The sequence below is a fragment of the Bactrocera oleae genome, chromosome 6, assembly GCF_042242935.1.
Source record: "Bactrocera oleae isolate idBacOlea1 chromosome 6, idBacOlea1, whole genome shotgun sequence".
Taxonomy (NCBI): domain Eukaryota; kingdom Metazoa; phylum Arthropoda; class Insecta; order Diptera; family Tephritidae; genus Bactrocera; species Bactrocera oleae.
The window spans coordinates 24,412,293-24,431,278 of NC_091540.1; the positions used below are offsets into that span (position 1 = coordinate 24,412,293).

Consider the following 18,986-nt stretch of genomic DNA (forward strand, 5'->3'; position numbering starts at 1 on the left):
GTACAAAATTAATTACTTAAAATATTATTGTATATTTAGTATATATATATATTGAAGTTCAGCTTGAGAACTTTCCATCAAAATTTGCAAATATCTAAAATGAATAAAAAGAATTAAAAACTATTTGCTTTTGTAGATATTTGTCAAAGTAAAGTATCTACATTATAACTTAAAAATAAATGCATGCAAGTTTGTACACAACTCATATAAAAAAGTTGAATATTTAACATGAGTGTTAATATAGATATGTTATCTACGGTAGTTAATTTGGCTACACGTTAGGAAACGTCAAAAATTGTACTGAAATTTTAACATTCTTCCATAACTTCCGAAAAATTTTGATTGATTATCTTAACATTGTTTTGGTAACCAATTAAATGATTACCTATGTTAAGGAAACCAAACAAAATGATCAATTCTTATTTTTTAACCAAACTAAAGATTTTAGGTTAATATGAAGAAATCTTCCACTTTCAATTTTGTGCTAAAATGAACCAAAAGAAACAATTTTTAATAATATTTCCAATAAATAAAGTATATATACATATTCAACATAGAAATATACAATATTGGCCAGCTATGATTAAATTATTCATACTAATATATTATTATAATGACGACATATGGCCTAAATTATATATATAATAATATAACATCAGTTTAGCTACAAGTATAAGCTTGGAATATTTCAATTCGATGTGCAGCAACCATGGCGAAATGCGTGTTGGGTTGAAATCGGTCATCTCATTGTAGACATGATCCTCCGAGATGACAGTCCTCTGCTTATAAATAGCAGTATTGACCGTTACCTTTCGCACTGCAAAAATAGTAAGGAATACTGTTAGAAAGTTCTTGGGTTTTTGGTGATATTAATGATTTCCTTTAGACGCCGTACACTCAATGGTTATATGCCGACACACCAGCAAAATGCAACACACAGCCTTGCTAATCATGACATGTGCTTATTGATGTGGAATAGCTTTCGCATAACAGCTCAGCAAACACTGAAAAGTAGTGCGGCGTTCTCATTGGCCTGTTTCGAGAGATAATCGTTGGCTACCACAATGACACATCCCTGCAAGGCAGTAAAACCTAGAGGAGGCAAGACAATGTAAGTTATTGGTATTTCCAACATTAAAGGCAACCTACATTGGAGTCACCATTGGAAAATATCTCTATCTATCCCACTCGATTTTCAGTTGGGATAACGCATTGCCGCTCTCGTTCAACTCTTTGATCACATCATCAATGAAAACCTTCGAGGTTCTAGTGACCCATACAAGCTAAATCTGTAAAAAACTTATATTAATAATTTTTTATATTATTAATTTTGTTCCTGTACTTGGATATAGTCATCACGCCCACATTATCCGTGATTCAAACCAAGTTAATGCCATCTTTGTGAGCGTTTAAACGCGTGGGGAAGTAATCGCCATTACTTTGGTTATCACTATTGTGGCCAAACAGATAAAATAAGATAACAATAAAAACGCTTTGTAATACACAAGTACATACATAAAGCCGCAATCAATTTTGATGGTATGGATGGATAGATGAGTTTCTCCGGATTAAGAAATATAATATATTACATCCCTCAAACTTATAAGGTTGTAATTTCTATGCTAATTGACTGAGTTAAACACACTTTTCACTTATTGAGGTGATACGCAAAAACACTTATCACCATGTCCATACCGGTTTTGTCCGCAACTTATATAATATAGAAGATATTCTATTATAAAAATATTATATTAACCATACTTACCAAATTGATTCCTCACTATAAACTTTTTATAAATGTATGTACATTATGTATTTTAATTTTAATATTAAGTACTAGACCAAGGCCTGTAAAGATTTCCCATGTAAAATACACGTAAAACTTGATTTTTTTTCTTTTTAATTTTATAACTCAGCGGCATTTGATGGGATTATCTCACCCGTCATTAGGTATTCCTCAGAATTGAACGCTCTACAAAAGTCTCCATTGCGGTAAAGTTATAACTTGCACCTGCGGGGTAGTACGGTCCCCCCAACCTAATTTTTCCATGAAATTCGAGTTTTTTTTTGATTTTTCTCGTAAACAACACTAGCTACAGAAAAATTGTTAATAACAAACTTGTAGGAAATTTAATTTCCTACAAAAAAGTCAATCGTTTTTTCTCGCCTAAATCATGCTTTAGAGTCATACTACATTATAACTTAAGTTTCAAGTTGATTTGTAGCGTGAAAAACTTTCTCAAACCACTTTAAGCGGGTATAATAAGCCTATCTCCGGTTCAGGTATAGAATATTTGAGTGCGCGCACCGTATTGTGAAACTTTGAACGCGTTTTTCTCGAAACTACTTTTTTACACTTGGCGATCAAATAACTTTAATATTTTTTATCCGATCGACTTAAATTTTGAGATTATCTTTAAAAAAATGGATTCTGGTACTTCTATGCAAAATCTAGTTAAATTTAGGCTGATTCAAAACTTTTTTATGCCCAGTTTATTATGAAATTATTGACAAAAAATTTAAATTTTTGGTTCAAAGGCCTATAATTTTTAAAGTATTCAATATTTTAAAATTTTCTTAAACTTGATAAGTGTTTTATAAGTTCTGTGAATAAATGATTATATCACGAAAAAAAATTAATGAATCTGCACATGAATATATTGGCTTCAGTTCTTGAGTTAGAACAATTTTATACGGATGCAAGCCCAAATTCTTTCTCAAAATCCGCCAAGTTGTCTTGAACGTCTTGGAATCGACAAACAGCAACACTTGCCTGAACGCAGTAATATTTTCATTACTTCGAGCGGTTCTTTGCCTTATTGGCACATTATGTAAAGAAACCAAGGATGACATGATGCGAGACTCTCATTTTCGCTGATTTTTCTGTTATTATCTTTCCCTGATTATTAAAATCAGGGAATTTCGAACAGCTGATGTCAAAAAAGGCGGGATGCCAGAAATAAACCCGCTAAAAATAGCTAACAAAAGCAGTGCGAAAAGAAATTTCAAGAAACGACACAAATACTTTTGAATAACGTGCAACTAAATTTTATTTGTTAATTTAATTTAAAACGCTTTTTATATGCTATTTTTTTATGTTATATGATTTTTTAAAAATTTTATAATGTAAGTACAAGTATATAAGGATGTATATGCGTTATATAGGCCTACTCGGGGACGGAGCACCTAAAAATAATATCGAAATGCAAAATACCCCCAAGTTTTTTTTATAATACCCAATCCATTTTCGTTCGACAATGGCATGATTGGCAAATGTTATAAAAAATGTGTGTTTTGGCAGCTCTCTCTCGATTCAAAGAGTCTCGCATCATTTTTCAACGATTCGACGAATAGCGAGCACAGCCCTACTGGAAAATTCGATAGTATGTAGAAATGTCAAAATCAGGAAACCGATTATTTAATTTTTCACTGATTCAAATATTTACATACGTTTCTAAATTAAAAATTTACTGAAACTGATCTGTAAAAATATATTTTTCTACAAATTTCTTGTTATGAAAAATTTTAAATAATTTACACTATCTATTGACGCAATAAGGGGATAGAAGCAGTCAGATTAAAAAAAAACACGCATTTTCTTGAAGTATAATATCTTATAAATATCCTGAAAATTCGAAGTATATATATAAAACTATGTTTTTTGAACTAGTGACCACAGTAGCTTGAAACCGCTCGGTAGATTTCAATGAAATTTATTCAGCTTTTTGAAAACATGAAAAACTAGACCCTAAACGAAAGATTTTTTAATTTCGAATTTTTATAAACATTGTTGATTTTTCCTCGAAAATGTGGAAAAAAATGAGGTCATCATTTCGTTAATTAAAACAAAAAAACCTTCGATCAGGCACTAAATTATGTATTAATAAACCTTTTATTATTATTATTATTATTATAGATTAGTGATGATTACCGCAACGAATTTCGGATGGAACTAGATCAACAACCAGTCCTTTTAAAATCATAATTTTTTTTTAAATTTGTAAAATCTTATTTCTTAGTTTTTATAAAATAAAGTAATTTATTGGCAAAAAAAAAAATTATTTAAAATTGTAATTGTTTGATTTATAGTGTGTTAATATTGATCAATGTTAGAAACTGAGTCAAGGCATAGAAATTTAGTAATTTCATGACGAACGTACTAATTTTTATCTACCTTCTATTCGTCAAGCGTTACTCTCCAGCGAATCCAACAAACTATACCAGATGTTCAAAAAAAAAACGGTCGGCACTTGTGGTGCACCGTCTTTTGACGCATGCGCAATAGTTTTTTAGTGGATAAATTATTGTTTCCGCGTCTTTTTTCTCTTTATTTATTTCGTCTCTTTATTTATATTTTCTATAATTGACTTTATTTAATTTACAGACTTAAGTTTTAAAAATACAAGAAAAAAAGGAAATTTGCATTTTCATTTGTCATTCAACCATTCACAATAGTAAAACTAATCTAATATATGCAAAACAAATCTTGGTAACAATGAAGTTAGCGATCATACCACCAAGGCCGCCGAGAGAAAAACCGGTCCCAGGGGAAAGTTCTTACACGATGTTTCAAATACTTTATAAATTTTACTAACTATATGTTTTTAAAGAATAAATTAAATAAGACGTAGTGTTTTATGCTTTCATCACATCTGTATTAAATTTGTTTTCTTGTTTATGTTGGGTAGAACCAATTTGTTTTGTACGATTTTGAAAATCAATAATGCCCATACATAGACTTTCAGTCAAACATATTTTTTCAGATTATACCGGAATATATAAATATACCGACAACAAAGTTGACAGTTAACAAGATTTGATTACGTTTTTAAACATACAGTTTAAAATCCTCTAATCTTCAATTATATGGTACTTACAAGGGGTGCCGACTAGTAATAGATACCACAGTTTCACGACGTAATCAAAGACAGTCCGCCCCTACCGTAGTTGTGAGGAATCTAGCTAAGGTCAGACTTCTTACCTGTGTGTTCGTTGTTCCTCAATAGCAGAGCATACAGATAAGGAGCCTTACTATGGTCTGGGGTACAAAAAGGGCTGGATCAAGGTGTCATCCGACTCTTGCCGAGGATCAACCTGACTGGGGGCCCTTAAATAGCCCAGTCTCGAACAGAACTTACGGATACCTGGCGCCCTCCGTAATAAGATAGCCTTACTTGCGTAGCGGGGGCTATGCGCAAGCGGACGTACTTTCCCCTACACTCGTGGAACCTATTAAGAGCCTGAACATCAAAAACAATACAACTAACAAATGGAAAGGAGCCCAGAGCTCCTTTAAGAATGCCGGAGATAGTTGCTCCCAAAAGAGAGCAGCGTTCGGTACGAGCTCGAAAGCATCCAGCATGAGGACAGGCAAAGTTTGGTCCTGGTGAAAAGGCAAGTACTAGTAAAGGGGCAGAATTTAAGGCTGGCTCCAAGAAAGTAGTAGCACCAGAGGCAGCCAGATCCAAACCCTGTAGACAAAGCTTGGCTGCTAAGCAAGAGGAGGATGGAAATGTCAAAGGGGCTGTTGCTGGTAGTACGTCTGCCAGAGAGTGGCCTGTCTTTAAAATTCAAGACCCGATCAAGGCAAACTACTGAGAAAAGTGGAGTTGCAACCGCCAAGAAGAGATAACGAAGGAGCTTCAGAAATCGATTGACTGCAAGAGAGCAGTGATAACAAACGTCAAGTTTGAGCCGCCAGTAAAGGCAGCCAAGCGACAGAGATCAGCTGAAGGGGTTAAGCCGTCAGCCAAGAGACCTTAGACAACGGGTGTAACGCCCGCAACATCTTTTGCGATGGGTCCCGAAACCGAATTATCATGGGCGTGCTGAATGAGGGTGATCCCGAAAAAAGAATCCCCAGAGCCCAATGGAAATGGGTGCAGGCTGCGCTGACAAATGTGACGCTGGAGGTGTTACTAAGAAATCCGGGTCCGCCACCGTCATGTACAGAGTTTAACGTGGGTAACGACGACAACCTTACCTTACGGAGCTCAAAAGCACAGCGGATCAAATAAATGCGTTGATCAGCGCCATGAAAATGCCAGGAATTTTTCAGTATCGACTGGTAGTGTGGAATGGACGCACTAACCGCTTTGGTAGGGTTCGAGGCCTATCTAAAACCTCTGCCGTATTTTGGGCTCGGCACCCGGTTGCAATGCAACTCCACATTCAACTGACAAAACGTCAGTTCTTCCCGCATTAGGGTGTCAACCACAACTACCACAATACTCTACGAAGGGTCAGTCCGCATGAGCTGGCTGGAGTAAACTCCAAGGGCCCCTGTTCCCCGTGGTACCAGAATTAAGTATCCAGTTATACCTCGTAGCCGAAGCTACTACCAGTTGAGCTTCCATACTGCTCTGGACTGGTAACCAGGGGCTGAACCCAATCACACCAGAAGCTAACCCTAATTCCCAGTTAAACGCCTTCGCTGCCTAAACAATTCACGCGCAAACGACTCTATTTGTTCGGCATTCCGACTAGTGGAGATCACACCGCTAACATCTAAACGTCCGTCAGTCCAGCTAATCCCCTTACCCCCGAGATCCATAAAGTCCGAGTACATCGGGCAATCCGCGATCAAGAGAACCCAGTCTTCACATCGCTCCCCACACAAACACCCCGCCCTATCAGAAAGGTGCCTTTGATGCGAAAATGCATTCAGAGGCCCATGCCCCGTCAACCAAAAACCCAGACTCAGACAAAATCTCCACGTCATCATCAAAAATCCAGTCATTCCGCAGCAATGACACACTTAAGACCCTTCTTTACCTGAATGCAACAGCTCGCTGTATGACAATCAGGTCAAGAGAGGATGCAACTAATAAAACCTGCGTCGCATCCAGGCAAACGTGCAACGTTACACCGAGAGGAGTGGTCGGCGACCCAAGACCAGTGATCGCAACCGTACGATAATTATCGTACATATGCGATAATTTCATGCCTACGTACGATGTACGATATGATATCATTATCGTACGCAGATTGTACGATAATTTTCATTATGATGAATTAAAAATGTATCTTATTTCTATCCTCACAGACAATTGGGCGATTTTTTTTTTTTATAGGAAAAAAGAGTAGAAGGCGCGAGCTCTTGGCTCTTACTGCTAGCAAATATTTTTTCCGTCTTTTTGCTCACAACGACATCTACTGGTTCGTTCAACGAACAAATAATATCGATATTGTGGTTTGATTTCGATTATGTTCAGACTTTGCATATTTAGTGTTCGAATGTTGACTGTTATTCTTGTTATTGTTTTGAGCTAACGTGCTCGCGTTCAAGATTTAAAATAGTAATTCGAAAAAAACTGTAACTGGAAGCTCAACGCGATTATGCTTCTATATTAAATGATTGTGTTTTTATATTAATGAGTAAGTATGTCAATCGAAAACTTTAATTCATTGGCTATAAACTATATATAAACTATCATTTTCACTCTGTAGCTGTAAAGTGAAAAATGAGTTCTTTACGTGAAGATTCCGAAGAAATAAATCATACTAAACCAACTGATGTTGATTTGGACATTACACCTCCAAGAAAAACTGCAAAAATTAGCAATAGTTAAAGTAATTATGGTCATTCTTTTTAAAAGTACGATAATTTCGTTTCATGTACGATAGTTCTACGCTACTGGTACGATAATCGCCTCACTTTAAGATGTGAACACTGCCCAAGACCGCTCACGCTGATTCCCACCATATTACGGCACCATAAGTGGCACAAGCCACAAATAAACCACGATATATGGTGCGAACAGCGCGACGTCCAAGGCCCCAATCGTGTCACATACCTGATGCTGACCCATTCACCCGGACAATCGGTGTCGGTATGTCAACCCCCACACCTAAGCCCCAACTATTTACAATTTCTAAAAATTGTCCTGCCGCCCGTTCCAACTCTATTCGCGATCGACCTTCATCCAGAAGAAGACGGTCGTCCGCATACGCATAATATTTACAGAGGGGCTCGAGCTGTCCAAGCAGAGGGAGAATAGAACATGAGCCCTCCAAACCGACTAATAAAATTCAAAAGGAATGACATAAGAACTCTAGTAGGAGAGCTAACATTCCACTCTCTAATTGGTAGATATGCCAGCAGGCTAGATGCACCTTACAATGACTATTGTTGAAACTGTCAGGAGGTAGAAGAAGAGGATACTGTAAAACATCTTCTATGCGAATGTACAGAAAAATAAACAACTATCGGTCGAGGGTTCCTGGAGGACGTATCGGAAGCTGCGCACATAAAACTATTTATACTGTTGAACTTCATCAGAAGCACAGATTGGTTCAGAGAGGAGACAAGAGAGTGAGGAAACATAAGTCCCGGTCTTCTTATTCTTCTTCTTTAGTATGCAGAAAGACGTGTTTCTCAATTTGCATCGTAACATGTCAGAGGTAAAAAGCTTCATTGGATAAATGAGAAAATTCGTCTATGCCATTGCGGCGAATTTTTCTTCATTCCACAGATAACGCTGTCAAGTATGACGTAGAAATGAATTCAATTTCTTCTTTACTGCAATTTTCATCCACTTCTTTATGCAGGTAGGAAAAAGATCCCGAAGACGAAAATTTTTTTAATTACCGGAAAAATTGCAGTCAAGAAAATTCCGCGATCTTGTATTGATTGCCTCAAAACATTTTCCTATAATATTTATTTATTAGCAAACTATGACATTTAGTAGCAAAGACTGCAATTCTTTAACAGACTCGATTTTTTGTTGATATTCCATTCGAGAGTTGCCGAAGATTCTACGGATACGATAACACCGCGACAAAAACTTAGTTTCTCATAAAAGCGTGCAGAAAATTTCCAGCTGCTCATATGGCTAACGGGCTCTTCTGAGTCACGAATATTTTTAAAATACTTTGCAAACTTCTTTGTAAATTGAATATTTTAACTCATCCTAGGGACAGCCGTCCAACTATAAGTTCAAAAAATTGCTTTGCCCTTTAGTGAAAGTACGGCTTTCTTTGAGAACTCCGGGGCCGGAGTGAAACACCGCCAATCATATTGTCATCATCTTAACTTATACTATAGGTCATATATTCACAGAGTTTCATTTGTACATTTTGCTTCAAGTTCGATATATTTATATCAAAATCAACTCACATAAATAACTTTTCATTATATTTTAATATAATATACCAAGGGTTTATAGCGATTCCGATTATATTCATTGCTAAACCCCTTTATATTTATGAAAATATGTACACTTAATTTTATTACAATATCGAACTTATTGGCCAACAAATATACACGATATAACTTCAACCGGAAATTCGAAAATCACTATATTATGTATACTCCGACTGAGCTTACACATTTAAATAAGAGTCTGTTTAAGAAGTGTGTTTGTATGAATTTTTATGTGAAGCATAAACTGCACTAGAATAACAAAAATCATTATTGATAATTTATCGACTGATATATTCGACACTACACTACATATTGACCGATGTAAATGGTCGAAACCATCTAACGGTAAGCCCAGAAAACGTGTTGTTTCAACGGGGTCGGACCATAGGGAGAGGGGTGTTGAATGAGTGGGGTTCGCTGGGCATGCAAAGAAGTGGTTAGAGTCATGCGGGGCCTCATTGCATGTTGGATATATATTTAGTATGTCGGGGTCTATTCTGGATAAGTAGAAGTTTAACCTATTGCAGTATTCAGAACAAAATTGCGCAAGCGTGTATATGAGGCCCTAAAAACTTATGGCAGGGCTATTGTCATTTTTAGCAGACTTGAAGAAGTTTTTTTGGAATTGGTCGAGTCGAATGAATGCCACGCCAATTGCTCAATTTTCGTACCGATTCTATTTCAGCCCACCTGTACCATTTTTACTGTCAAATCTCCGCTTCCGTGTTTCGAGTTAACGCACGTTTAGTAGTTTTCAACATATCCTTTGTATGAAAAGTGAGTGTGGTTATTATCCCACGCCACAGATGCACCTCGCATATTTGATAATCTGCATTACAATTAAGGCTTAGTTATACTACTTTATATTATCGCATTTTATGGGAGTGGCTCATCTGCAATACCAACATTCTTAAGTTATTGCACGCCTCGTCAATAATTTGATTTACCTGTATAACTTTATGTCTATCTCGATTAGCTTTTGCTGTTACATACAATCATTAGGTGCAGAAAACTACTTTACCCTGTGCAACATTTTGCTAGATGTAGGGTATCAAAATATCTACATATTATCAGAGAATGTAAATGAATAGAGAAGGAGCAAATGTTACCTGTTCTAAAATGTTAATTACGATGAGGGAACATCGAAAACGTGCAAGTTCGAAAATAAAATGTCACCACACCTTTCAGGGTACGCAACGAACTACACCACTCTATAAGCAAAATGTATATACATACATATGCACAGATGTTCTTTGGTATGCGCATAAACAAAAATTTAAATAATAAAAACGAAAGAAATTGACTTCTGACAAGAAAATATAAATAATGAGGGAAATAATATGAAAATATAATTAAAATATCATTTAATAAAAAAGAGTTATAAAAATAAAAAAAGAGTATATAAAAATATATGATAGGATATGAACTTAGGCAAAATATTTTACATTGCCATAAGGAAGTGTGCTAAACAAGCAGCACCACAGACGATATTCAAGTAATTTTGTCTAATCTGTGAACTCAAACAGCTATTGCTGTTTACTTGCTTCAAAGGTTCATATGTCTATATGTGAATATTCTTGAAATTGCCTTCCTTCATTCGCATGTCCAAATATATTTGCATATATGTACACATATGTACATATGTATGTCCCTCAATATGTCTTTCGCAAAAAATTAAACATTATGTCTTCAGTATAATTGAAGAATCAGCAAAATTTCAATTTTACAATTTGTATCACTGAAAATCCTACCATCCCCCTCGCATTTGTATGTTGCCTCACAAACTGCTTCCTCACAACATTTGCTAAAAATCAGAAATTGAAGAATTTGTCTGGTGTTCCCTTCAGAAAGGAGAATTGGCAACATGACCTCTTAGCGATTTAAAATATTATTTTAATTTTTTTCATATTATGCACTATTTATGGCATTAAATTATAACATTTATATAAAATTGCTATTCATATGAAATCATTAACTACTTCTATATATTCTAAGCACACTGCATATAGTACTTTTATATGTTTACTTATTATCATTGTTTCATAGTTTGTCGATTTAGCCCATTTTATCTAAATACGACGTTATGAAAATGCATCCCAATCGGTAATCGCAATATTTCAAAAGAGCATAAGTCAACTTTCAATAACAAACCACTGCAAAAAGGACAAACGAGACAACATAGCCGACCGTCATTGTCGATTCAAACAAATTTTGTCAACTCCGCCAGATGCGCAAAATTTGGCGTCAATATGTATGCGAGCTCGTTTGTATGTATGTAAATATGTATATTTGTCGACAAAGTCGTCATTTAGTTTTTTTAAACAACACAATGTCCGCGTGAACTCGCCGTTATTTCGTTGGCTTGCCACCATGCACAGAGGCGTGTCAAGTGAGGGCTCATAATATATTAATATGTTGCTTAATTTGTATTGAAAAATACTGATGCATTTATGAATTATTTTTGTAATGTAATATATATTATATATATATATATAAATACACATAAATTCATACTTATAATCGTTTTTAAAATAAATTCGATTAATAAAATATATATCTGATATAATTATGTAGCAGTGCGCCCCAATCCCTCCTTGACTGCGATCGTTCAACTCGCAAAAAGCAAAAAGTATACAAAAGTCATTGTTTGTGCGGGGCAAGAAGAAGCAAGCATCAGCGTACGTGTATTTAAGAATGGATATGTGATTATCACATTTGTGTAAATACGCATAATAAGGAAATATTCAATAAACCTAAACATATGAACATATTTTCCTGATATATTTTAATTATATCAGGAAGTAAAATATCCTATTAAAGAAATTGAATTATGATATGCTTAGACTCCAATTAATAAAATAAAAAAATTAAATAAAATTTAATTTACATGGGTTTTAAGATTCGAACTTATATGCTCGTATTCGGATTGTGTTTAACTCCTTCACGCCTACGACCTAAGCCACTATATAAATGGAAACGCGACCGCTTAGCCACAGTTTTATTATTATCATTTGTTTAATAAGTATATTGCTTACGCAATGCACATACAAAAGTTGGAAAAATTGCATATCAAAGGTTATTTTATTATGAATTCTGGGGTTTTGCCAGTAATCCTCCTTTTTAATTCAAAAGGCTTTTCATAATTATAAATTTGTCATATCATAGAAATTGAAAACATAAATCTAAATAGGTATGCGCAGTTTTTTATATAGGAATATTCGTTGTGTCTATTTATAGCATTTCGCATATTGTGTGGTGTATTTTTCTTTTTCTAAGTTATATTTTCCCTCATGTGGAATTACAAATTAGTACTCAAAAAGATTTCATTTAACATTTGCTTCTTCTATATTCATTTACATTTTCTGATATTATCTTTCACTGATGTTTGAAACTCAAATCTATCTGATTCTAATTCCTATATTAAAAAATGTCATATGCATATGTTTTTATCTTATATCCAAAGTCTAATAAATTATTCAATGTTTTGAATATTAGTGTGCTGCGTAGTGTATCCTTGTAATACTTGAGCATGAGGTCTTGAAGGTCGACAGGAGAGAAGCTGAATTGCTTCCGTCAATCCATCGTGGCTTGTTGCATAAGATTGCCAATTTAGATCTTAAGTGAGAAAATTGAAAGATTTTAATAAACATTTTATTTATTTTACATGTTATTTTTTAACATACCAGGTGTATTGGATACGCTTCTATCAGAACATGGCGTTTTGTGATTAAGTAAGCTGATATTATTTATGGGCATTATTCGAGTTTGATACCACGTTACTGTATTTTGATCCGTTTTTACCGCTTCCCATGGCATAGACCATCGTCTCATTTGATTTTCGGCATCGGTTGAATTTTCATCTATTACTTCTCCTGCAGCGGCTTCAGACCATCTACGTTGACCGTTCAAAGGGAATAAAGGAATATTCAATGGAGACCTCTCTCCTCTATAAAACGGACTTTTCATTGCAAGTAAATGTCCAGGATTTGGCAGTGGTCCTTTCGTGTTTTCAAATATAGCCTGAAGCGGCGAAGGTCCGCGAATTGGATCCATCGAATCTATAAAATATGTAAATATATGAAACTTTTTATTTATTGAAACATAGAAATTAAGTTGTGCGGTATTTTTTATAAATTAATGTAGGAAATTTCTAATTAAAATAATTATATAAAATATGTGTTTGAAATCTATGATGTTGCTTCACGTATTCCTTTTACAGGCATGTTGGGGATCTTGTTATAATTAAATCGATTACGAGCGCGCTACTCAACAAAAACAAAAAGGTGAAAACTTAAGTCGCATTTCTTAATCATCCGTCGATGATTCGATTTACGCAGAAATACGAGATACATATCAATATCAATGTGCTTTAAATGTATTTTATTTTGTTTAGTATTTATGAACAAACGGACAAGAACTAAATGTCCAGCACTGGACGTCACCAGATATTCTGTAAAAAACAGACCTGTCTTCATGTCTCTTGTTTTATGTATACACTGAGGATCAAATTACACCTAGACAGGTTCATTTAAACTGCGCACCCCAACCGAATCGATAAAAGTAAATTTCTATCTGCTATCTCTAGCAGAAGATCTCAACATCTCTTATAGATCAACTCAACCATTTTGGTTAATTTTTTGGTATGTCAATGCTAGACTTTTTGGTAAAGCACGAAACAAGAGTCGTCGCTAAGCCACCTTATTCGCCAGATTTGTCGTTAACAAACAGTTGCCAAACACACACTAATTAACATTCAGGTCAAACTTCACACAATCATAAAAAGGTTGTACCAATCTACAAACGAATAATTGGTTTTTTGGTTCCCGCCGGTACACTCCATCTAACTCGCGCGCAGTTTAAATTGGCCTAACCGGGTGGAAATGATCACATGGTATATGTATAACCCGACCTATGGCAAGTGATATCCGGGTATGCTTTGCAACAAAATATAAAATGTTTTCATGCACGCCATCCACCCGATGGTTCTGATCTTGGGTAAGACAAAATCTTACAATACAGATTTTTTATAGTATTTAATAACTTTCTGTAATCGGGAGAGAAAGCTCGGCCAAACAGCTATTGTGGTGCTGATTTAAAGTATTGTAGTAAACATGTGATTTTTAAATGTTTAGAAAATATAAAGAGTAAATTGTCACATTGATTTAGGCATGCAAATGTCAGTAGGTAAACAAAAAATAGCTAATACTAAAATTTTATTTAGAAAAAACATACATAAATTCATATAGTAAAGGATATAAGTTGATTTGTTTGTTTTGTGCGAATTTATGATTAAATATAATATATCGGTAAATTTTCGAATAAAAACCCTGAACTCGGTATAGTCACACTATTGCCTTTGCTTTATCTGACATTCTTCGTATTTTAGAGTAGTACTCCTCTCTGCATTGCCGGCTTTTGGCCGCGTTTTAAAAAGGTAATCCTGATCGTTCCAATACTGGGGAGTGCAACGTTCTTCGCGTAGAACTCCTTTTTGCATTGACGACCTTCGATTTTAAAATTCCGGCAACCAAAAATTATATATTATTACTTTTGAGAACCTCCTCTAGCAGACCATACTAAACACCGAATTCGGGAAATTCTATTCTAAAACGCAGGCAAAAATTATGTTAAATAGCAAATTAATCCAAGAGGGCCCGTTAGTATGGCCTTATTTCGCACTTATCATACACAATAGCAGATATCACTTCATCTGTTTACTGTCAGGCAATTCAACATTGATCTGACGAATTTCACCCTCAAATTAAACCCTCGCTTTTGCGACACCAAGTACAAGTGTGGAATTTCATCCCACATAAGCTACGGCATCTTTTTCTTTTTGTTAACCTCTTAATCAATTACATCAAGCTATTCGTACTTGGCTGCGCCAATCAGTTATCCAAATACGATGATTTTTCGTGACCTTTGTCTCGCGAACTAATCTCGTTAATTAATATCTCGGTTAAGGGTAAAATGAATTTCGTTAATATATATAATGAAATTCTCAGCAGATAATCTAATCACTGCTCTCGTGCTTCGCAAAAATATTTGAGAATTTTATAGTGTCAAGAATTTATTAATTTATAACACATAATAATAGGCTTATACTGTACCCGACCAATCGGACAAAGTGCTTTAAATAACTCACAAATTAAGATACGAAAGGTACGAAGTCTCACAGTAAGGAGTGGGATATATAGTTTAAAAATATATATTTAAAAAGTTATATGAATATCAATAAATTTTTGTGGAAACAATTTGTTTAACATTCGGTGCGAAAGCAGTTGTACTACTAACATTTAATAGACCACTTTACCATAGCAGAATCTACTTATTGACTCGGTTGTTGATAGCTCATTTCAATGTGGTTAATTTGAACCTATAAGACAATTTTTATTCCTGATATTTTAATATTGGAATTTTTTATCGCTTTGGACATTGGACGTATAGAAATTAAGTTTGAAAATATTATACTCACTTGTGGATTGATCTAGTTGCTGGCCAGTAAAAGAAGGTTGGAAATGTGACCGCTGATCTGTTATACAACTACTTCTAGAAGACTCGGTTTTGTTAATTCCACCCAAATTCGGTGAGGGAGTTTGAGATCGGGCGTCAGTGTTTAATCTACAAATAAAGACATAAGTTATTTGAATAATTTACTAGATATTTGTGATATGTGCATGATAATAATAATAGGTATAATGAGCGAATCTAAGGTTTAAAGTCGAATGTTGCACAGAATTATATTTCACATTTCCACCGAAATAACGCAAGCATTGGTAATTTATTGCTTAAAATAGTAAGTGCTGGACATTTTTCAAAACCCCGCAGCCATAAATTAAAGTTTACAAAGACTAGAAAGGATGAGTTAAGCTTATGGTGTCTAAAATATTTCCACGTATCTCAAAATTTTTATTATAAAAAATGTTTCCTATTACGGATTAAAACCGAACTGCTTTTTAGTTTGAAGTTCGGTATTATCGATAACGCTTGCTAATAAGCTACGACCCCTCTCGAATCACGCAACCACTACATCAAAACACCACTCTACAAGACACAACACTGACATATCCCAATGCAGAATAGGTAGAATTTTTTTATCGGTCTCCCGCAGTTTAAAAAATAGTGCAAAGTTGTTGTTAGTTAAAGGGGTTATATACAGTTAGAAGGCCGAAAAAAATGAATTTTTCAGAATTTTCCGAGAAAAATTTTAAATTTATTCATCCAAAACTTTATACATATATTATGGTATCTATCTAACTATATTTTAAGACTTAGTACTAGTAAAAATATTTATTTGGAAAAGAGCTACAGCTGATATCCGGAGCTCCTCTCAAAAAAGACGTTTTTCGGTGACCACTATATCTCTGAACTGGATCACCAGAAATTAAAAAACGAAACAGATTTCATTAAATTTATGTTAAATATAGTAATTATTCGAAGGAATAAGCATAATAAAATTTATTGAAAATATGGCGGTTTCTCAAAAAAGATTCTAAGTAAACTGCCTTTGAAAATGATTTTAAAAAAATAATGAAATTCATAGTAGGTTGAAGACCATCCGAAACGAAAGATAAAATGACAAACATTAAAGAAAAATTTATATTTATCTGAATTCGGAGGAAGTGGAGGGGGGTGGTTGAACATTTATCTCGATTTCTGGCAAATCTACGAGTCCTATAGAAAAAAGTATAAGTCCTATATAGAATAGTAAAAGTATATGCAACGATTGCGAAGTGTAATTGTAAAGCTTTTTTATTAGTTGTTTTAAAACTAAATTTGCATTAAATTCAGAGATTATGGCAAATAATGTACCTATGATGGCTAGAATATAATATATTTTCCTATATATTTTAATGATGCTGTGCTTGTATTTTCGATGAAACGGAAGAAATTACTTATAATTAAACTATTTGGTTTTAATTTTAACATTTATTATCCTTATACATTCGCAAAAACAAAACAGCATCTTGCGAAAGTAAACTTTGCAGTAAAAGTTTTCTGTAACGTTAAATTATACAACGCATATTTGTGCAATGTTGTTTGAGGTTGTATACCGACGATGTATAAACACTGTAGACATTCTGTATCGATACTTTGCAGTTGTGCGTTTTCGAAGTCAGTCTAATATATTAGAAATATTCGCTGAGAATTTGAAGTAAACCCGACAAATACTTTGTGAGTTATTCGACAATTATCAAACGGTTCTCGGGCGGTCGTGTAAAACTTCAAAAACGTTTTTTTCAAAACTATGTTTTTTAAACCACTTGAGTTCGTAAATTGCTCGCTAGATTTTAATGAAATTTATAAAGCTTTTTTAAACATGAAAAACTACTTGATGGAACAAGAAGTGATTATCTATGTATTAATAAATCTTTTTTTCCCGATCGATTTAAGATGAATCTAAAAGGATTAGTGATGGTCACTGCAAGGAGCTTCGGTTGGAACTAAATCAACACAAAGAGCCATTACTTTTAAAATTATTATTTTTATGATCTTGCAACATGTTGCTAGAGAATATAATAGTTTTGTTTATCTGAAGGTTGTGTGTATCACCTAGAACTAATCAAGTAAGATATAGGGGTATACAAATATATATTTGTAAAATAAATAATCAGAATTAAGAAACGAGCTGAAATCCCGGTGACTGTCTGTCCGTCCGCCCGACTGTGCAAGCTGTAACTTGAGTAAAAATTGAGATATCTTGATGAAACTTAGTACACATGTTAACTGGCAAAAAAGTACAGTAAACGAGTTCGAAAACCAATAAATAGCCATAACTGAGATCCACAATAAGACAAAAGGTTGTTATTTGGTATAACGAATTAGGAAGGGTATCTGCAGTTTAAAACAAATTTTAAAATTGGGCGTGGTTCCGCCCTCTAATAGGTTTAATGTACTCATCTAAAACCACTAAAGCTATAACCTAATTCACGTAGGGGGAATCTTTTGAGCACCCCTACCAACAGTGCTAAAATTATTATATGTAACGGTTTTTTTAGAAACTACTTAACAATAAATTGGACGTTGGGCATGGCAGCGCCCACATTTAGGTGAAAACTCATATCTCGGGACCTACTCGACTGATTTTAACCCAATTAGGTAGGAAATATTATTCTAACATTCTTATGTTATAGGGCCAAAATCGGACAGCAACCACGACTACTTCGCATTTTTTCTAATAACAATGTATTTTTGGGCTTAATATGGATAATATCGGGTGAAAACTTATCTTAGCTCCCATATAACAAATATCAGAATTCTCAAACTTCCAGCTGACTTTATCCGCATATATTGGTAATGGTATCTTAATGAAACTCAGAGATCATCTGTTTCTGTATTTACTAATGTCAAAAATGGATAAAATCGGGTCAATATTACACTAATAAAATATTTTCGAACTTCCGGCTGATTTTATTCCACCAATATGTAAGATATCTTAGCAAAATTTACTGAACGTATAATATTGGATATACTTTAGTTTAATGCCGAAAATGTGTGAAATTATATTATACTACATATAATAATTTCCGTTATTTTAATATACCTTATTATATTAATGGTTTAACGCTCAACATAAATGGAGTTGGTCTAAGGGGTTACATACAGTTAGCATTTTGAAAAAATCGATTTTATTTTTATTTTTTTCTTAATGTACATATATTTAAGAACACACACAAAATTTCATACCGTTCCGGTGAATATTTTCGAAGTTACACCCAAATTTGAAAAGGCGTTTCAGAGAGAGAAGTACAAGGCAGGAGCGGCACTAGCATCTGCCTATTGTAAATGCTCGCTTCTAATGTATTTAGATGTGTAAAACACGGGATCGGGACAGGTAGCG

At 34.3% G+C, this 18,986-nt stretch overlaps 1 protein-coding gene across 3 annotated transcripts in view; it reads right to left on the bottom strand.

Moving 5' to 3' along the window:
* Positions 1-4,301: 4,301 nt before the first annotated feature.
* Positions 4,302-18,986, bottom strand: part of LOC106623148 (uncharacterized) — a 200,143-nt gene continuing 185,458 nt past the window's right edge. For 2 of the 3 annotated variants that reach the window (XM_070112226.1, XM_036371518.2), the window contains exons 4-6: positions 15,621-15,766; positions 12,829-13,203; positions 4,302-12,760 (exon numbers count right to left, since the gene is read on the bottom strand). In XM_070112226.1, coding sequence (XP_069968327.1) covers positions 12,618-12,760; positions 12,829-13,203; positions 15,621-15,766 — 664 coding nt within the window. In that variant the 3' untranslated portion in view covers positions 4,302-12,617. The remainder of the gene's footprint in view (positions 12,761-12,828; positions 13,204-15,620; positions 15,767-18,986) is intronic. The other variant, XR_011397195.1, reaches the window with a different exon arrangement.